Genomic DNA, 22468 nt, shown 5'->3' with positions numbered 1-22468 from the left:
TAACAAAGTAGTTTTTGTGTATCTATAGGAGTAACCATGCTTTCCAAAAGGCTTCATGTATCACTCCGACAAAAGAGCTCTCTCTTGCTGGGTAAAAAATAAAGCAAAGTATGCTTCAGTTGGCAGTTTGCTTCAAACATGTATAATTGTACACTTTAAAAAGTTTGTTGTAACTCACTGGCAGACCCCAATGAAAGGGGTCATCAAACTTTTTCATTTTCTGCGCTCATTTTTGGGGAAAATCTGGAATTCTGCAGAATGTATTTAATCATGGTAAAATGTGTTACATGGAGCTAAGAGCCAGAACTAACCACATCAAGCATAGTTTTGTTTCAGGGTAAAACAAATGAAGTGAAATAATGAGGCCTTTTTTTAAAAAAAAAAAAATAGTACATTATTAATTGCAAAATAATGATCTCAAAATAGTGATATGCAGTAAAACTACAGAAATACCTCATAAAGAATCTGACTATTAAGTCCATTAAAATGTTTATCAAGTTCATTGACAGACATTCTTCATCAAAATTCATTATTGAAAAGCTCCAGAGATTAAAAGAACACCCATTAACAGTTCTTTGCTTGTCTAGACCTACAGAATAAAATACAAGAATCGGTTCAAATTATGTGCTCCACAGCTCAGGAGATAAATGCTAGTCATGTCTTTATATCAAACTGGTTAATTTTAATGTATATATTAATAACTGACCTATTTAAAGGGAGAGTTCTCCCCAAAATGAAAATTATCTCATCATTTACTCACCGTCATTCCATCCCAGATGTGAAAGACTTTCTTTCATCTGCTGAACACAAACAAAGATTTTTAGAAGAATATCTTAGCTGAAAGTCTCGTGGTACCTGTTTAGTTTCACTTTCACATCTGAATGTGAAAGTTGACATTTATAGTTAAAAAGAGCTTAAATATTGATCCGTTTCTCACCCACACCTATGTCATATCGCTAAGAAAGACGTGGATTAAACCACTGGAGTCTTATGGATTACTTTTATGCTGACTTTGTGCTTTTGGACCTTCAAAGTTTTGGTCACCATTCACTTGCATTTTATGGACCTACAGAGCTGAAATATTCTTCTAAAAATCTTCATTTGTGTTCTGCAGAAGAATGAAAGTCACACATCTGGGATGGCATGAGGGTGAGAAAATGATGAGAGAATTAAAAATTTTGGGTGAACTACCCTTTATTCCTGTGGACGGAGTTCCCGGAGTGAATTTCGTGGGAAAACGTCGTTCCCATTCAAACTGGCTACATTTGTTAGGGGAATAAAGAGTATTTCTATCTTTTCTCCACTAAATATCCCACGAAAGCTTTGCGGGTTCAGCACATAAATGCGTGGGATCTTCTGCGTCTGTGTTTGCGCAATGTGAGTGGCCAGAACACATTCACACAACAGATCGACAGATGCACACGGGAATCCACGGGCAACCGATCCACACATTCACGCAACAGATCGACACGCGCTCAATTCACAAATCCACGCACCAGAAGAATGCACAAATATACGGGTTTCTTTGCTCACAATACCATCTAAAAGTACAAAAGTGTATGTGTAATTTAATGCACAAATAAATGCTGAGCCGTTTTTATTGTATTCTTCGAGAATGCCTGTTCTGCAGTCTTGACAATGACGTATAAACACGGGCAATGCTGTGGGCGTGGTTTAGCGTGACTGACAGCACATGCCCATTCATTACAATCCAGTAGATTTGGCAAATAAATAAATAAATACATTTAAGAACAAAAAGGAAACTAAGAAAATAAAAATGTGTTCATAATGCTCAGTTTCGACCAAGAATTTTCATTTCTCACGTGTAATGTGGTTATAGATTACAGAGATATCATCTCTATAATCTGAAATAAGTGTTTTATTAGTTTTATTTATATTAAAATATTTTTTTACCCATGATGCAAAGCCCCATTTTCAGCTGTCATTAATCCAGTCTACTAAGAAAATAATGTCACATAATCCTTAAGAAATCACTGAATATGTTAACTTTGTAATAAAGTAACATTTCTTTTTGTTAGAACAGTTCAGATGGTTGTGTTACTTTATGAAGTGTGGAAATCGCAATATAGTGTCTTTTTCCAGCTGAGGAGTTTAGTACACTTGAAGTTACTTTACACTTTCAAGTCAAATTTCGGTTTTAAAAATAACAAAAAATAAAATGTTTCTCCTCAAATTCATCAATTTATTGTTCTTCGGAGAGATGAAGGCTATTCCATGCACTTCTGTTTTGAAAGAATAAAACAAACTTGATCTAACCGGGACAGAGAGAGAGGTGGACAACCCAGATGCACAACAACAAGAAGACAAGAACATCAGTCTTTAATTTGAGAAACAGACTCCTCACAGGTCCTAAAGCAGCTTTAATTAACAGTATATGCTGAACAGTTGCACTGCTGCAAGTAGAGGATTCTTGGATGAACAGAACGTTTATAGAATACATCATTTATTTAAAAAAAGAAATAGTCAATTATAACATTATAAATGCCTTTACTGTAATTTTTCAAATATTTTCAATCATTTTAATGCCCCCCAAATAACTAGAGTCCTCCCCCAGTGTATCTCGGCCATTTCCACCACTGTGTATAACTTACTTGTAAAAATTGAAAGCAACCTATACAATCTAAACAGGTTCAAACTTTTTTATCAATAGTCATTTTAAGTGGAACACCCTTTTCTTTGTAGCACAATGAGCACAATTGTGTGTCTGAGTGTGATCATGAAAAAGGAAAGCTTTTTTTACAGAAACACACAATAGAGCACTTAATGTCATAAACAGACTGTAGGCTACTATGTCTAATGATGAGACTAAACAGTGTTCAGCTGCGCTGTAAGCATGTTTTGTCAGGTAACCTAAAAACTGTGCTTCACAAAAAAAATAAAAATAAAAAAAAATAAAATAAAACTGATTTAATTTACCTGATAAATGTATTTGCACCAGCAAAGGTTTTTTATGGAGTAGATTAAGTAGAAATAGATTATTGAGGTAAATAATTATAGGTTACACCTATATAGGAAGTCTTACATGAACTATTAAGAGATTGAATGTTTTAAAGAGAATGTTAAATCTACCATACACTGCTTTATCTTTTCATATATTAAAGTAGTAGTTGAAGTAGAAATTACCACAAAATAGATGTCCCTTTCTACATTATGAACTTAAAATAATACAATATCATACTTTATTTGGCAATTATCAAGTCACAACTATTCAAGATTTCTCTTGAAAGTAAAAGAAAATATTTTTCAGTAGGGGAAAAATGTAAGGTAAAGCATAATTCCTGTTATCAAAAGGAATTTTAACACATTCACTCCCTATAGTTTTGCCACTTTTATGTAATTGTTGTTGGTCTTGTTTTGGATTAAATTACATGAGTGAGAAGCAAGCACTTAGTTGGCACACACCATTGTGATACCTCAATTAAAAATGCACCTGCTGGACTGGAAGATTGACACAAAGAGATACTCCTGTTACCAATAAGTGTGTGTAATGTTCTTAAGTGCCTGACTTCCATTTTATTTATTTATTTATTTATTTATTTTTTATATTAGTTGAAATATAAAAGGTTTTAGTAAAAAATAAAAGCCTGCATGCTTTGACATTATAATTATCCTTCATCATCATTGCAATTGTTTCCATGCAAGTTCAGTTTGTTTAAAACTATGCAATGCAATTGTACTGTGTTTTTAGGGTCAGGGGTGTCAAAGTGTGAAAATGGGACACTTTCAGCTTTCTGTTGTCCTGTTTGGATTAGGTATGTGGGGCAATTCCTAATTACTGTTTCAATTAATTACCTAGTTTGAGAATTACTAATTAATCTTTGAAGGGACACTGTTGATTACCTAAATTTATTGTCAGTTTTATAGGCCTCATCGCACTGTAAAATGGCCAGGTATTAAATACTTTCTGCACAAAATTATTCTATAGATGTTGCTTGTAAAGTATTCAGCATTTAATTTAATTATTCTCTCATCATTAACTCACCCTCATGCCATCCCAGATGTGTATAACTTTTTTCTTTGTTGAACACCAACAAGATTTTTAGAAGAATATATTGTAGGTCCATACAAGGCAAGTGAATGGTGACCAGAATTTGAAGGACCAAAAAGCACATTAAGGCAGCATAAAAGTAATCCATAAGACTCCAGTGTTTTAATCCATGTCTTCAGAAAGGATATGATAGGTGTGTGTGAGAAACAGATAAATATTTAAGTCCTTTTTTGCTATAAATTCTCCTCCCTGCGTAGGTGGTGATATGCACAAAGAGTGTGAATCACCAAAAACAAAAGAAGAAGAATGTGAACGTGAAAGTGGAGATTTATAGTAAAAAAAAAAAAGAAAAAAAAAAGACTTATAAATTGGTCTGTTTCTCACCCACAATTATCATGTCGCTTGATATGGATTTAACCACTGGATTACTTTTGCGCTGCCTTTATGTGATTTTTGGAGCTTCAAAGTTCTGGTCATCATTCATTTGCATCATATGGACCTACAGAGCTGAAATATTCTTCAAAAAATCTTTGTTTGTGTTCAGCAGAAGAAAGAAAGTCACGCATATCTGGGATGGGAAGAGGGTAAGTAAATGATTAGAGAATTTTCATTTTTGGGTGAATTATCCCTTTAATGTAGTGTCACCCATGTTTTATAATTGGCTTTCTGAGTTGCTGATGTTCAGATTTTGCCTTCAAAGCTGGCTGTGTAACCAGTGCAAACAGCCTTGATGAATGGCTGTTGCTGAACTTCCAAACATTTTCTACTATCGCAAGTTTAGGAGATTTCACAACTCTGAACCAGTAATTTAATGAAGTAAAGAGAGAACAGAGCAGTTCACCACATTAAGAATATTTAATATGCGCTCATTCAAATCATATATTTATTGCTGAAATAACTTATTTAAATCTTTTTCTTCTTTTTAGATGGTTGTCATAGACAAGCTCACCCCAGAGTAGAGAGCTCAGCTGATCTTTAAACTAGGAGCATCTGGTAATCTAAATAATGAAACAATCAATCAGTTTTTCCAAAGTTTCCTGAAGTCAACTTCCTGGAGTTATTGAGACCATTGGGAACATTCATCAGATCATATGTGATAATAGCTCAAACATTATGTCTTTATTTCTCTCATTAGATATTGTTGTGTTTTGATTGCACATTTTCTCAATATGTCAATTTTATAATGTAAAATAGTTATGAACCCAGTGGACTTAATCCACTGCTTCAAGTTAAACTACCACGTCTTTTCTGTCTCTGAGTCAGAGCTGAAACTACAGCTTCTGGTGAACTGGACGCTGAACTTTCTCTTGCAAAACACAACCTGGGGAAATTACACAACTCAAACCTCAGCAAATGCTTTTAACATCAGCCAAATTAGTGATTGGTTCCAGTTTGTAGATATTCCTGTGGTGAAGACATTTCTGCCGAGTACCTGACTGTACCAAGCAACATCACAGCAGTATTTAAAATTGTTTTGTGAGTAGCACACTTATGTCTGTATTATGAACCAAATTAGAGCACAAACAAGATGCACTGATTGCAAAAAATATTTGCTGTTTTAACTCTTTTTGAAAGACATATAGGACTGCAATGGGGAACATAGAGTATGTGCTTCACAACATATCTTCCATGTTTAAAAATTCAGATTTTTATGCTTTGTCAGTGCTGCAGACCCTCAACCAGCAGATCCTATCAAAGTTTGTAGAGTCACAAGCAAAAACAGCTCTTGTATTGTGAGTCTGGCTTTCACAAATCGCTACTTTCAGTATCACAAAAACTGCAGAACAATGTAGTTTTGTTATCTTGACCAAAAACTGGAACGAGTAGAACAATATGCAAAGAGTTGACAGTCTGATATACAATCCAGATATAAGGTGTCTGCAGTCTTATCGTGCTAACAATACTTTATGTTCTTGCCCGGTCTTTATATGCAGACATCACAGGAAGTAGAGAGTCTGGCAAAAACGATCAATTGTGTTGCTCACTCAAATCTGAGCTTCACTGAGGGAAACTTGAAACTTTCGATTACAGAACTCTCCAAACCACTGCGCACATTGACGGAACAATCCACAAGGGTAAAAAAAAAAGAGGAAAATCTGTTCTTTTTTTTTATTTGGTGCTACAATCAAAATACTGCTTTTTGAAAAGACATATTTATCTTGTTTTGTTTCAGTGCAATCTCACTGACTTGTTTGCGGAATTTACGGCAGAAAGCTTCATTTCTGGAAATCTAGTAGTTGTGGAGTTCATGAGATTCTGGTTCCAAATTAAGACGAGGACTCTATTACCTACAGTGGGAGGTGAACTCCTGTCTTGCTTGAGCGCACATAACTTAAGCTGTCAGGTCTACAGGGCACTGTACATTCCTCAAGTTTGCTACAGTAGAGATCTGATAACCATTCGTTATCTGATAATCACAAATCCACCATTGAGAAGTTACATTTTATGTTCTGTTTTGAGATTTCTTCATTACTTCACTTTCCCAGTGTGTGTGGCCCTAGAAACCCACATGTTGCATGTGTTACAGTGATAGCAATCAAATTGAAATTAACTTGTTGCATATGTTATTCAATCAATTTCCCTTATATTTTTGTACATTTTTTCAAATTAAAACTCAATTTTAATTAAATAGACACAATAGACACAGAACTCATATCACAAAAAGACTTTTCAGAAATATAATTGTTATTGAAATTAGTATAGTTTTTTTCTGTTTGGGGTCAATTTGACACATCAAAGTGACAAAACTGGCAGGAGTTTCTGCTATATGTATTTAATAATGAGGATATTGCATCGACTGTGCATGATTATTAACACATAATGCAGACTTCATAATGCAGTGTAAAGGTGGCTATAGATGGTTAAATAGATACAAGTAAGACAACTATCACAATTCAGTATGTAAATACTACCGGAATATCATAGCTGTCCATTCGATTTTGAATGACAAACATTCTATCGATGTTAGTCAGTTGGAGATTTTCAAAATTTAAATGTAAGAGTATGGAGTTTAAATACACCAAAATAGATAGCACACCAAAGAATGAAATTAGCTGCAAAATAAATATTGAATATACATAAAGCTGGTTGAGCTAAATTAATTGCATGAGACCCCAAACAGAAATAAAGTAACATTTTATGGAAGACTAAATCATGTTATATAGAATAAATATTTTTTATAATCAGTTCTTGGAAAATTAGGAAAAGTAGTGTATGTAAAGTATTAAAGGGATAGTTCACCCAAAAAATGAACATTCTCTCATCATTTACTCACCATCATGCCATTTCTTTCTTTCATTCTTTCTTTCTTTCTTTCATGACTTTCTTTCTTCTGCTGAACACACATTAAGATTTTAAGAAGGATATCTAAACTCTGTTGGTCCATACAATGCAAGTGAATGGTGGCTAGAACTTTGATGGTCTAAAAAGCATATAAAGGCAGCATAAAGTAATCCAGAAGACTCCCGTGGTTAAATCCATGTCTTTAGTAGCGATATGATAGGTGTGGGTGAGAAACAGATCAGTCCTTTTTCACCCTAAATCTCCACTTTCACTTTTACGTTCTTCTTTTGTTTTTGATGATGTGCATTCTTCATGCATATCACCACCTATTGGGCAGGGAGGAGAATTTTTTTTTTTTTTAAAAAGGACTTAAATATTGATCTGTTTCTAACCTGCACCGATCATATCGCTTCTGGAGATATGGATTAAACCACTGGAGTCGTGTGGATTACTTTTATGCTCCCTTTATGTGCTTTATATAACAGATTTGTCTTTGCACTATGTATATGTATGTATATATGTGTGTGTGTGTGTGTGTGTATGTATATATATATATATATATATATATATTTTGTCTTATTGTGTATTCTATATATACTTTATTTTCTATTAAATTTTAATTTTTATTCTATTTTTTATTATTATTATTATTATTATTATTATTAATTATTTTTATTATCACTGTCTTGTTGCTGTATTGTATTTTTGTGCACTGGAAGCTCCTGTAACCAAGACAAATTCCTTGTATGTGTAAGCATAACTGGCAATAAAGCTGATTCTGATTTTTGGGGCTTCAAAGTTTTGGTCACCATTCACTTGCAATGTATGGACCTACAAAGCTGAGATATTTTTCTAAAAATCTTCGTTTGTGTTTAGAAGTCATACAATTTTTCTTTTTGGATGAACAATACCTTTAACCTGTTGTTGACAAAAACGTTTTTGAGCTACAAAAAGACCTAAACACTAAACAGAACATGAAGGTTAAATACTTTTGTAACATCTCTGTGGACAATGTAATGTTTCAAATAGTAACAGCAGTAAACTAACAGCAGAACAAAAGCTGTAGACGTCCGCACCAAATACTGAAAGGTTTATATTTCCAAGTAGCTTTGGTGTATAAGCTCAAAAAATCATACTATAGTCCTAAATGGACAAAATAGAAACAGTACACATTATCGACTCCTCACATGCCTAACTGTTTAACTTCTGCAGAGTTGAGGAACTAAGTAACAATACTGGATTGATGAACAGAGCAACTGTCTTCACTAACTTCATTCGTCCATTCCTTTCCCACCGTCAAAACTCAGGTAGATGTTATTTTATTTTATTTTATTTTTATTTTATTTTATTCATTTATTTGTCAGGGACCATGCACAAAAAACATTAATCTCACAAGAGAAGAGATGCTTTGCACCAGATTTAGCTACTAGCTAATTTCCATCTGCAGGTAAATAAAATACTATAAATAAAAAACATGCAAATGTATGTACATACATACACACATATACATTAACAGTAAAAAAAATCCAAATATGCTTTGAATGTCCCCAAAATATTCCTTATTAATCTACAGATTTAAAGCTTAATTTCTGATTTTTGTGTTGGCCACATTAGACTATATTAAGCCCAGGATCTTGATTAAAAGGCAACCTGTAATTAACAATATTGAACAAAGTATTTCATGGTTTTGTTTCAGATGTTGACTGCACGTTGCCATTCAACAACAGTGTGGACTTCATTTTGCAAAACTTTTGCAATGCTTTAAGATGTCTCCAATTTGAGCCGCAATTTTTCAGCTGTGAGCCAATAGATTTTACTATTATGGTGATAAATAGTAATCAAATTTAATGATGAATGATTACTATTAATCATAAAGTGTGGGCTGACTGAACATAAATAGGTCTGTATGTATTGTAATGTTGTTTAAAAATGAAATATGCCTCTTTTCTTATTTGCAGCCGGAGGCCATTCCTGTTCTCTCATTGGTGCAGCAGGGACAAACTGATCATCTTCACACCATTTTTAGAGACACAGGCCAGAAAGGTATCTAATTCCTTATTTATGAATAGCCTGTGTAGAGATACTAATTATTTGGGTAACACTTTATACACTTTATATTACATGAATGTTACAGTACATGAATTATCATAAATTAATACCTGAATTAATAGTTACTTCTGCATAAATTAATGACGAGTTAAGGAATGGACTAATCAGGAACTAATGAAGAGCTAACATTAGCTACAGCATGAGTCATCTGAATTCATGCATTAATAACAATCACCTTAATGACATGTTAGTACATTTTTGATAGTTAATGCATTAATTAATATTAGGAAATAAACTAAATCAAACAGGCTTTATAAGAAAGAATTTGAAGCACTTCAACCTTAAATTAAATGTTCATAATTTACTATGGTCATAATAATAATAATAATAATAATAATAATAATATATATATATATATATATATATATATATATATATATATATATATATACACAGTATAACTTTTGATGTCTTCAGTTTCAACACAAACATCACTGGATGAAGCAGGATTATTCTGCATAATTTACATGGATCATTTTATCAAATGTTGAACACATTAAAGGAATAGTTCTCTCATCATTTACTCACCCTCATACCATTCCAGATGTATATGACTTTTGTTTCGTCTGCAGAACACAAACAGTGATTTTTAGAAGATTATTTCAGTTCTGTTGCCCATACAATGCATGGTGCAAGTGAATGGGGACCACATTTTTTAAATTCAAAAAGCACATAAAAGTAATCTGTATGACTCCAGAGGTTTTATCCATTTCTTCTGAAGTGATGCAGTCAGTTTTGGGTGAGAATAAACCAAAATGTAACTCATTTTTCACTTTACATCTTGCCATTGTAGTCTTTAGTCACAATTATTATTTCAAGCTCGATTACACTTTATAGTGCTTGATGTATCCGCAGAGCACTCGATGATGCAAGGAAGTGTGATCGAGTTTGAAATCATGATGGCAAAGGGAATTTATTTCAAAAAAGGAGTTATATTTTGGTCGGATCTCACAGAAAACCGATTGGACAGCTTCAGAAGACATGGATTAAACCACTGGAGTCTAATGGATTACTTTTATGCTGCATTTATGTGCTTTTTGGAGATTAAAAGTTTTGGTCACCAATCACCATGTTATGGACCCACAGAGCTGAGATATTCTTCTAAAAATCTGTTTGTGTTCTGCAGAAGAAAAGGGAGTAATAAACATCTGTAATGGTATGAGGGTGAGTAAATGATGAGAGAATTTTCAATTTTGGGTGAAATTTTCCTTTAATGATTGCCACCAATATTTATTCTTAATAATAATAATTTCTCTCAACCCCGTTCTGTGTAATTCTCCATTCCTTTCCCTTCATACTCACCCTACCACTGTAGGTCCTACCACTCAGTTCACTTGTCATCCATACACAGACCATGTCCTCATCTCAGCTTTTACCTCATGACAAACCAAATTATGCTAAACTATATGTGATTTAACTGGAGTGAATTCTAGTGTAGTACATGTGTTGTTGATAGTAAGTTTCTAATGATGTGCCCCAACAAGTCATGACATGATGATTCATTAACAAGCCATCAGTTGATGATAGTTCATAAGTAGTTAACAATGAATTAACACTGATTTGCCCCACTTAGTCATGACATGATGATTCATTAACAAGCCATCAGTTGATGATAGTTCATGAGTAGTTAACAATGAGTTAATAATGATGTGCCCCACCAAGTAAAGTCATGACATGATGGTGCATTAACAAGTCATGGGTTCATGGGTAGTTAATAATGAGTTAGTAATGATGTGACCCTCTAAGTCATGACATTATGCTGCATTAACAAATAATTTAATACACATGCACTAAGGTGATCCTTAACCTTTTGCACCACTGAATGACAGCTTTGCAGATCCTTGTCAATCTAGCTGTCAATTTGTCCAGATACTCAGGTGACATTTCACCTCATGCTTCCTTTAGCACTTGCCATAGATGTGGCATCAGCTGTGATAATTTCCTCATTATCATTTCATTTTTATTTTGTTTGCCATGGGACACAAAGGAAGGTTTCATTTGTAACCGATTGTATGGATGTATATTTTTAATTGAGATGGACTGCCTATCACACAGTTTCACTCTGTCCCTCACAAAAAGCTATTGTGTGGCTTCAGAAGACTTGGAATACAGCATGAGTTGTCTGGAATACTTGTATTTCAATTACTGTGGCTGTACTTTTATCTACCTTTTACATTTTTTATATTGTTGAGAAGCAGTTTGGTTTAGGCTTATGGACGGCTTTAGGGAATCTAAAATAATTTTAAAGGTATAATGTAACAACTCTTATACTGTATTTATATAATAGTATAATAAAATATATTGTGATTAAAAACACATCGAAGAGAGCCAAGCCTATGATGGAATGCACCAAACCGAGGTGAGAGTGTGATGACACTGACGTGTTCGTGATGCAACTAAAAAGTCCCTACAGTAAAGTTTCCCTTATGAGACTACCCTGAACTGACTGATGTTTCATTACTTGTACGTGTTTTCAGATATCTACCACCCTTGCTGGAAACATCAAAACCATAAATGCCAATACTTTTACTACACTGGGAAATTAAATTGTTGGCCTAACAACTGTACAATTAAACTCTGCAACACCAACAGTTCTGGCCAGTGGTCTCTCAGTACTCAGCACTGTGTTTGGGTGGACCCTCGGACAAGCTAAGGCAATCATAGGAGTACTTTTCAGTGGAACATTTCAGGTAAAATTATTTTAAGATGGAAGTGTAGAAATGTACTGACTATGAAATATTTACATTTAACACATATAGTATATAAATATATGATCCTCAAATCCTGCTTATATGCACTAAGTTAACAGCAGAACACTGCTAAGACAACTCTTCTGACTTTCATCTGCAGCTCATCAGTGCCAACAATTTGCCGGATCATACAGTATGCCGCTTTCATCAAAAAATCCAAAGCACAAGAACTGGAAGGGAATATTAAAAGTGCCGAGGCAGAGCTGAAGCACCAAATGTCAGCTAATGGCCTCAGAGAATTGACCCGATTGAAATACAGATATAATACTATTTTGTCGCAGAAGATGGAGTTTTGACTATTTAGGGCAAGGAAGTCATACTTTGAGTCAGGGGACAAAGCAGGAAAACTTCTGGCTAGATATATAAAACAGAGAGAGTGTTTTTCTACCATTCCCTCAATAAAATCTGCTGGTGGTGAAATTTTTACCTCGGCCATTGATATTAATAATGTTTTTAAAGAATTCTATCTTGATCTTTATAGTTCCACGTTTTTGTCTACTGATAAAGATATTAGAAACTTTGTGGAACCATTAGATCTCCCTAAACTGACGACTGAGCAAAAAAATTATCTTTATTCTGAGATAAACTTGGAGGAGCATGACGAGGTAATTAAGGTCCTGCCTACAGGCAAGGCTCGTGGGCCAGATGGCTTTGCTGCTGAAATTTTTAGATCTTATGCTACAGAACTGGTTCCACTTTTGTAGAAGTTTATACGGAATCATGAAAGAATGGAAAGCTTCTGCCAACCATGACACAAACCCGGATCAGTCTGATTCTTAAAAAGGTCAAAGATCCAAGCGAGTGTAAAAGTTACCATCCAATTTCCATGATCCAGTTAGATGTTAACATTTTGTCCAAAATTTTGGCTAACCGATTAAGTAAAGTTATGACATCTCTTATACATACAGTTCAGGTGGGGTTCATTCGAGGCTGCAGCTCTTCTGATAACATTAGGTGTTTCATCAATATCATGTGGTCAGTGACAAATGATCAGATTCCAGTCAATGCCATCTCACTTGACGCTGAAAAGGCGTTTGATATGGTAGAATGGGATTATCTTTTTAAGATTTTGTAAATATATGGGTTCGAGAATGCTTTTATTGGTTGGATTAAGTTACTTTATTGACACCTGGTAGTGGCGGTACAAACAAATGGATTAATTTCAGATTATTTTACTCTGGATAGGGGCACCCGGCAGGGTTGCCCTCTTTCCCCATTATTGTTCTGTCTTGCCTTGGAACCATTAGCAGCCGCGATAAGAAGGGAAGATGATTTTCCAGGGGTGGTGGCGGGAGGTGTGGCGCATAAACTTTTGCTTCACGCAGATGATATTTTATTATTCGTCTCCAACCCCACTAGATCTATGCCTTGCCTCCACAGAATTATTAATTCCTTTTCTAAATTCTCAGGATACAGAGTTAATTGGTCTAAATCCGAAGCTTTGGATCTGACAGTGTACTGTCCAGTAACAGATTCCAGCCGGGCACCTTCCAGTGGCCCAAATAGGGCATTAAGTATTTGGGCATTTTATTCCCAGCAAATTTGTCTGATTTAGTTAGAGTTAATTTTGATCCCCTAATAAAAAGGGTTTCGAGTGATGTGAGTAGGTGGGCTTCATTACATTTATCTATGATTGGGAAAGTTAATGTTATTAAAATGAATTGTATTCCAAAATTCAACTACCCGCTACTATATCTCCCTGTAGATGTCCCCCTCTTTTATTTCAAGCAATTGATAGCATAGCGAAGTCCTTTATTTGGAATGGTAAATGTCCCAGATTACATTTCAACAAGTTACATAGGTTGATTGACAAAGGTGGGCTAGGCCTACCCAAGATTTAGTTTTATAATTTTTCATTCGGTCTCAGACATTTGACTCATTGGTCACTTCCACCTGAGAGAGCCCCTCCCTGGTTTGGTATTGAACAGGAAGTTCTTGCCCCTATTTCACCATTGCAAAGCATCTCTATCAAATCTCAGACATTTATTTAAATGTTGCCTCGAGCATATGGCAGAACCCTAAATTATGTATTAATAAGTCCCCTTTCTGCTGGTCAGAGTGGATTGTGAGGGAGGTTTAATACACTCAGTGACCTATATGAGAATGGAGTGTTGAGATCTTTTGAAAATTTGGTTCAACATTTTGGGGTCCCCAGATCTCAGTTTTATAGGTATTTACAAATGTGCCACATACTCTGTACTATTTTTGGGAGTAGCATACACCCCCCTAAATTACTGCTTTTGGAAAAGGCCATGTGGCATCAGTGTATTACTCCCTGCTAATTCAGAGTCTGGGGGACGGAGCTTTAACTTCTATCAAGAGATTATGGGAGAAAGATTTCAACTTGGTATTGGAGGAGGGAGTGTGGGCTAGGATTCTTAAAAACAAGTCAAGATTTTACATAGATTTTACTGGACCCCCTCTAGATTGTATAGGCTTGGTCTTAAAGACACACCCACCTGCTGGCGATGCCAATCGGAGGATGGAGACATGACCCATGTTTTTTGGTGGTGTACTGAGATCCAGAAATTCTGGTTGAAGGTTCAGAATTTTGTGTGTGATGTGGTGGGCACTCGGATTTCGTTTTGCCCCAGACTTTGTGTTTTGAGCGATGGGGCGGACATCGATGTGGGGAATAGTCACATAGAGAACTGGGTTCTGACCTGTGTGATGATCGCTAGGCAGATTATTTTGGGGGGTTGGAGGTCAGCTGGTGTGCCACCATTTCCGGAGTGGTGCACGGAGATAGGGAGGGTGGCGGCTTTTGAAGAGGTGTCATTGAGAAGACGGGGTAACTTAGATTTGTTTGTCAGGAAATGGGGCAATTATTTTGAGTTTTTGGAGGGCTCTCGGGTTGGGGCGTGGAGAGAATAGTGTAGTTTTGGTTAAGATTATTATATAATTTTTTTTTTTTTTTTGTGTGTGTGTTTGTTTGCTTTTTATTCTGTATATCTACGTAGGAAAAAGGTGGATACAATAAGGGTAAAAAACATTTAAGTAAACGGTTTCTTCTTTTTTGCCATTTTAAAATTTAAGGGGATAGTTCACCCAAAAATGAAAATTCTCTCATCATTTACTCACACTCATGCTATCCCAGATGTGTATGACTTTCTTTGTTCTGCTGAGCACAAATTAAGATTTTAAGAAGAATATCTCAACTCTGTAGGTCCATACAATGCAGGTGAATGGTGATCAGAAATTTGAAGGTCCTTAAAGCACATAAAGGCAGCATAAAAGTAATCCACATGACTCCAGTGGTTAAATCCATATCTTCAGAAGCAATATGATAGGTGTGGGTGAGAAAAAGATAAATATTTAAGTTTATTTTTTACTATAAATCTCCACTTACACATTCTGAAAGTGAAAGTTAAAGTGAAGATTTACAGTAAAAAGGATTGAAATATTGATCTGTTTCTTACCCAAAGTGATTGCATCGCTTCAGAAGACATGGATTAAACCACTGGAGTTGTATGAATTACTTTTATGCTGCCTTAATGTGATTTTTGGATCTTGAAAGGTCTGGTCACCATTCAATTATAGTTTATGGACCTACAGATCAGAAATATTCTTCTAAAAATCTTTGTTTGTTTTCAGTAAGAAAGAAAGAATGTCAAACACATCTGGGATGGCATGAGGGTGAGTAAATGATGAGAGAATTTTCATTTGGGTGAACTATCCCTTTTAAAAAAAAAATTATTAACATTAATATTTCACATAAATAATACATATATTAAATAATTATTGTATAGTATAATGATAATAAAGTATCTGTGTTCAAATGCTCATACAATAAAAAAAAATAAAAAAAAACATTTTCCATTTAGCTGTTTCTTCTTTTTGGTCAGTAAATATTAAATGTTTGTTTTTATGTATGTACATTAATGGAATAAATACTTCATAGTCTCTTTTTCTATACTACAGAACACACGTGTAATATCAATGAATTTTTTTAAATTTCTGAGTTTACTTGTTTAAAAACAAAAAGGGTATAAAGTCGAGAGCTTTTATTTTGAAACAAAGTCGTCATTTCCGGTCTGATGGTTCGCTACCCATGTAAAAAAAAATACCGCGACTTTGATGTGCACAGAAAATGATCGGCGCAAGTTTTTTGAGTGGAGATAAAACACGAAATCCACCTGTAAAAGTGTTATCAAGTCAGTTGCGTGAGGGGAAAGAGTGTCAAACACCACATGGGAAATCAGAGTATGTTATTAGAAGACTTGGATCAAGCACAGCGACCTCATTACAGGTGTCAGTAGTCTGGATGCAGGGGACTGTGGTGGAGGTCCAGTCTGATCTCAACACCGTTCTGATTCTGGACGAAACCGGCAACTTTCTCGTCAGTGGTGTTAACAACGTGCCAAAAGGAAAACCCTGCCTTAGTCCTGGTTAGTCGCGTTGACGTTATGAATGGTTATAAATAACTTTTCTTGGTTTCACTGACATAGGACCATAGTATGAATATGTGTGATGCTGCTGCTTCCCCACTGACGTCAACAAAGAAGATAATGTTTTAACCCAGATAATAACAATGGTCTTTATGATAAATGTGTCATTAGATTATAAACAGTCACATTGATTGCTTCTTTTTGCGTACAGTTTACTTAACTTGGCTGTTTTTATTTAGACCTTATTTTACATTTTTAACTAGAACATGTAGAATATGTACAAGATCGATGTAGCATAAGACAGCTGCTTAAAAAATAGTCAACATCTTAAAAAAATAAAATAAAAAAAATGAGCAGAAAATAAATAAATACTTGTGCAAGGCCAAATACTAAATCATAAAATGTTGCAGTAGTGTACTTATATTATATTCAGGTTCAATACAAGTTAAAGGTGCACTCAGTCATTTTTTCCTCATTAAAAAAGTTTCACTCCTAAAGACATCAAATGTAATTTTATTTAAACAGCTTAACAGTTTAAATAGTACACAAGTTGTAACGGAACAGTTATTTTAAGTGCTTTTATAAAATTATAGGCTTCATATTTATGCCTTTTAATCCCTCCTAAAATTGTCCCATTCACTTCCATTGTAAGTGCCTCACCGTAACCTGTTTTTTTTATATATATATATATAAAGGTGGGACTAGTTGAAAGTAGTTTTTGTGGTAATCAATATTATATTATGCCACTAATGCTGTCAATTTAGCTTAACTTGTATAACCTGGAATATTCCATTTTTAATAAACTGAAAGGTTCTCCTTTGATTAATCTTTTAATGAATCCATTTATATATGGGTTTAAATGGCACTTTCCACAAATAAACAATTTGGAGTTCCATTGCAAGCAATAAAGTCACAAATCCAATGTTCTTTGGAATTAGAACCGCTAGATATGTCCAAATTTTGGTAACAGTGTTGCAAAAATCGCAGACCTCATATAAAAAGAGAATAAAACAATTTAAATAATGTTTCATTTTACCTCCAGAGATGGACAACATTTTCTGAAGGTTAAACTAATTTGACCTTTTCTTGAAAAAGCCCTGATTTGAATACTTCTTGTGAAATTGCCACAACATTTTGTGTGTGTGAATTTACAGTTGGTTGTCCTGGTTGCAAATTAACGAGACATACTCATAAGATTATACTGTTGTTTGTATGACCATATTAATATTCATGAGCTGCTCCATCACTGAATTTTAAATCATACTTTGGTGTCCACAATCAGTGAGATTAAGATATTAAAAAAAAAAAAAAAAAATTTAAAATTTAAAAAAATGACCAATTTCATATAGAGGATTCTAGCTGTCAAGAAGCTAAAGTAGTGTTTGCAATGAGATGCTCAATCTGTTGAGTTGTTTCCACAGGAAAATATGTCATGGTTATGGGGGTCATCCAGTCTCATAGTCCAGAGCCAGTACTGCGTGCAGTGAAGATGGCAGATCTATCTGAAAATGCATCGATTCACAGGAGAAACTGGATATTTGAAGTGGAAGACCTCCAGCAGACATTACCATAAACCTTTTTTGTTGTTTGTTTCATGAGACTGATAGTGGCTTTTATTCATTTTGCTGCTGCACCATGCCTTCACAAAATTTGCACAATATTACAACAAGTCACAATGAAGTGAAATATACACTTTTGGTGTTTTAACTGAGAAAACGTATACATAATATTTCGTTCATCACGAAGCAGGTAACAGTATAGCGAGAAGGTTATGCTTTCTGAACAGCAGTAATTATGCATAATAAACTAGTTGTGCTATATATGTTCTTATTACAAATGGAAATGTGTTATTACATAAATTATTATAGAGATTATTACAATGTGATTAAAATGATCTAGTTTTAGGGAAAATCAATCAGTATTCAGACCTTTATTAAAGACACATATATATGTATACATATGCCTATGTGTATTTGGGTTAAGTCACTGTAACATTTTGTTCCTTTAAAAATGCACATATGTTATACAACTGCTCTGCAACTACTAATTACAACTGCTTTAGATTCTCTTGTGGACTCCTAAAACGTAGTTACAGTTTGGACAGTGGTGTGTAACATCCTTCAAACTGTCCACACAGAAGGGAATCAGGCAACAACCACAGATGCAACTAGAGTAAGACAAAAACAACAAAGGGCAGAACAGTAGGGGGAGTTTTCAAGTGACATCAAGCATAGAATTGATAGCAGTTCTTAAAAAAGAAAAAAATTGTATATTAAGTTTTGCTTGTCCTTACCCAAAAATGGCCAGGCCTGCACAAGAGAGCCAGGCTAATGCTCCTGATATGTAGTGCAGGTGAGTTACCGCATTTTGTGTGCATACTGGGCAGTATGCCTGCACCGGAACAGCTCCAAACCCCAGACCAGACTGCATGTATACAGTCTGCATGGCCACTAAAGAACAAAGAGATGGTTAGAGGTAGCGCATCATATGTTTGCAGTTCTCAGAATCAATTTGCTCTCTGAAACCAGCAATCCTTTTTTTAGCTGCATGCTGTTTAGGTGGTTTATTAGCTGGACTACCAACTTGTGGGGTGGAGGTCGACCTGGTTATATCTTCCAAATCGCTACCAGCAAAAAGACGGCCGTGACCTAATTTGTTCAGCAGGGTATCCACTAATGTGATTAACCTTGTAAGGAATAGTTCACCCAAAAATGAAAATTTTCATAATTTACTCCCTCATGCCATCCCAGATGTGTATGATGTGATCACAGTCTCCTTGGCGATCATGATTTCAAGCTTGATTACACTTCCTAATGCAATCTAGAGCTCTGCATGTATGTCAAGGAGGAAGTGTAATTGAGCTTGAAATCATGATTGTGCCTTGAGACTGAAATGGCAAGATATACAGTGAAAAAGGAGTTATATTTTGGTCTGTTATCGCCCAAACTCGATTGGATCGCTTTAGATGATATGGATTTAACTTCTGGAGTCCTATGGGTGACTTTTGTGCTTCCTTTATGTCCTTTTTAGAGCTTCAAATGTCTGGTCACCATTCACTTGCATTGTGAGGACCAACAGAGCTGAAATATTCTTCTAAAAATCTTAGTTTGTGTTCTGCAGAAGAAAGAACGTCATACACATCTGGGATGAGGGTGAGTAAATAATGAGGGGATTTTGATTTTTTGGGGTGAACTGTTCCTTTACATTCTAAATCATTCTTAAAATTGGAGTGATGTATTATTTTTGGAGAGAAATATTTAGCATCTTTGTTTCATTACATTTGTAGTCAAAAGACAAAACATGTTAAAAGAATACAGAGTGTCATTACCAGGACTGGTGGTGACAGGTTGAGTTTGTGGGGGTGCTGGATACATCTGGCCATCGGCTTGTGTTGGATATGGAGGCAGAGATGCCTTTGTATCAACAGGAGGATAGGGCATCGGACCTCCTGGTGGGTAGTTCGGGCTTGTACCTGTTGTGTCCTCATAGGATGGTGGATGTCCCACAAGTGTTGTTGTCTCCAATGGGGGTGCGCTTGCCATTGCCTTTGGTGCTTTAAAGTAATAAAAATGACAACCACCGCTTCTTTGATACTATAATTAGTAGGCTAATCGTTCTCATTTTAATGTAACGTCATTTACAGCATGATTCGATTCCCGATAAGTACGAACTGCTTTAAAGCAGCAATCTATTAATAACTAGTTTCATTTTAACTAAAAGTGAAACAAAGTTCCCAAAGCTGTCCGTTAGAATCCAAAACCTCAATAAAACATCACTTTGCTCGTTTGAAAAAACACACATTTTTATAACAGCAAAAAGTAATACTTACTGTTTGTTCGCGTCTTCTTGTGAACACAATCCCAAGAGCTCAAGAAGTGACCAGTTCTAGTTTTTTACGCACTAGCTGTATTTCCGACCCACTGATGGGTGGGTTCAAGTCTGTTCAAAGATTATGAAACTTAATGAAAATTGTCGACAAAATAAGCTGTATATAAAGTAAAATGTATAACTAAATGCGTGTAACATAAACGATTAATCGATTATCGATTAATTACGGATTTTGGCAAAAAGGGGGAACGCATGGACGTTTCCCTAAAATTCTGATTTTTGGTCACATGATTTACAGGTAGTCCTTCGCCATAAGAGTGTTGCATTACATTATACAAGACTACAAACCAGCTATGCATTTCTCCATTTGTAGCTTAGCTACTCTTGGTTAAACCATAAATTGTTTACAATTTAACATTTGTTGTGGTATTTGAAAATGTGGAATTTTTTGGTTAATCTTAATATAAATTATATAAATATACAATTATATAAATTTAATAAAATATATTAATTGAATGGAAAGTATATAGGCCAATTTTGGTATAATATATCCAATAGAAACTTTTTTTTATTTATGTATTTTTTTTTTTTTTTATGTTTTGTTTTTTTATTATTTATTGAAAAATATTTTATAGGCAATACAACTGAATAATGCAGCCATATAAAAATCACCAATCTGAAACAGAAACGTCATTATGGTATTTAATACCTAATTTTAAACTTTTGGAGAGCAGTACATATATTTAATTATTGTCTTTTATTAGCCTATATTTTTCACCGATTAAGGTACGTCGAAAAGAAACAGTATAGGATATATTATGGTGTGGCAATGACTTGTGCAGAAGTAACTTAGATAAAAACCTGATAAAATGCACTTAGATAACATTGGACTTCTTAGTGCAACAGGGTTGTTTGGCAAACTTTTAATTATTTGTTGAATATCTCTGGTTGAACAAACATTAAGATACCCAAACCAGGTGCAAATGGAAGCTCAAGTTTTTAATAATTTATAATTATATTTATTTATCACACATTATACATATACAGTGAAATAATTTTTTTTCACATATCCCAGCTAAGCTGGGGTCAGAGTGCAGGGTCAGCTATGATACAGCACCCCTGGAGCAGATAGGGTCAAGGGCCTTGCTCAAGGACCCAACAGTGGCATCTTAGCAGAGAAAAAATCCTCCACATGCAGCAATGACAGCTTTGCAGATCCTTGGCATTCTAGCTGTCAGTTTGTCCAGATTCACAGGTGACACTTTACTCCACGCTTCCTGTAGCACTTGCCATAGATGTGGCTGTCTTGTCGGGCACTTCTCACGCACCTTACTCTAGCTGATCCCACAAATGCTCAATGGGGTTAAGATCCATAACACTCTTTTCCAATTATCTGTTGTCCAATGTCTGTGTTTCTTTGCCCACTCTAACATTTTCTTTTTGTTTTTCTGTTTCAAAAGTGGCTTTTTCTTTGCAATTCTTCCCATAAGGCCTGCACCCCTGAGTCTTCTCTTTACTGTTGTACATGAAACTGGTGTTGAGTAGGTAGAATTCAATGAAGCTGTTAGCTGAGGACATGTGAGGCATCTATTTCTCAAACTAGAGACTCTGATGTACTTATCCTCTTGTTTAGTTGTACATCTGACCTCCCACATCTCTTTCTGTCCTTGTTGGAGCCAGTTGTCCGTTGTCTTTGAAGACTGTAGGTACACCTTTGTAAGAAATCTTCAAAGCAATTTCAAGCATTGTCTAGACTTCATTCCTCAAAACAATGATTGACTGATGAGATTCTAGAGAAAGCTGTTTCTTTTTTGCCATTTGCCATAGTGATGGTGCTGTTTTTTACATCAGTAATGTCCTGACTATACTATGATCAGTTGAATGCCACTTTGGTGAATTAAAGTACCAGTTTCCTTCTGAATCAGCAAAATCTGTACATTATCCCAAACTTTTGGCCTCCAGAGTATGTATATATAGCCTGTATGTACAGTATGTATGTAAGTTTTAATACCCAATGTGCTAACCATCCCAAAAACCAATGTGATCTTAAATGATGTTAGTCAATTAGCACAGCTTATCAGGCTTACAAATCTTGAATGAAA

The 22468-nt window shown here is 35.0% G+C and overlaps 2 protein-coding genes across 2 annotated transcripts; one reads left to right on the top strand and one right to left on the bottom strand.

Annotated features, from left to right (window-relative positions):
* Positions 1-16190: 16190 nt before the first annotated feature.
* On the top strand, positions 16191-18494 carry rmi2 (RecQ mediated genome instability 2). The gene is made up of 2 exons (XM_051717258.1): positions 16191-16538; positions 17960-18494. Exons 1-2 carry the CDS (start codon positions 16241-16243, stop codon positions 18109-18111), a joined length of 450 nt encoding a protein of 149 aa, XP_051573218.1. The 5' UTR covers positions 16191-16240; the 3' UTR covers positions 18112-18494.
* LOC127452082 (lipopolysaccharide-induced tumor necrosis factor-alpha factor homolog) lies at positions 18134-20660 on the bottom strand. The gene is made up of 4 exons (XM_051717256.1): positions 20368-20660; positions 19867-20091; positions 18832-18988; positions 18134-18705 (listed from the first exon to the last, which is right to left on the bottom strand). Exons 2-4 carry the CDS (start codon positions 20078-20080, stop codon positions 18597-18599), a joined length of 480 nt encoding a protein of 159 aa, XP_051573216.1. The 5' UTR covers positions 20081-20091; positions 20368-20660; the 3' UTR covers positions 18134-18596.
* Positions 20661-22468: the final 1808 nt, after the last annotated feature.

Source organism: Myxocyprinus asiaticus, chromosome 14, assembly GCF_019703515.2.
Source record: "Myxocyprinus asiaticus isolate MX2 ecotype Aquarium Trade chromosome 14, UBuf_Myxa_2, whole genome shotgun sequence".
NCBI classification, from domain to species: Eukaryota; Metazoa; Chordata; class Actinopteri; order Cypriniformes; family Catostomidae; genus Myxocyprinus; species Myxocyprinus asiaticus.
Note: the sequence above shows the minus strand (reverse complement) of the source record. Positions and strands in the feature narration are given on the sequence as shown.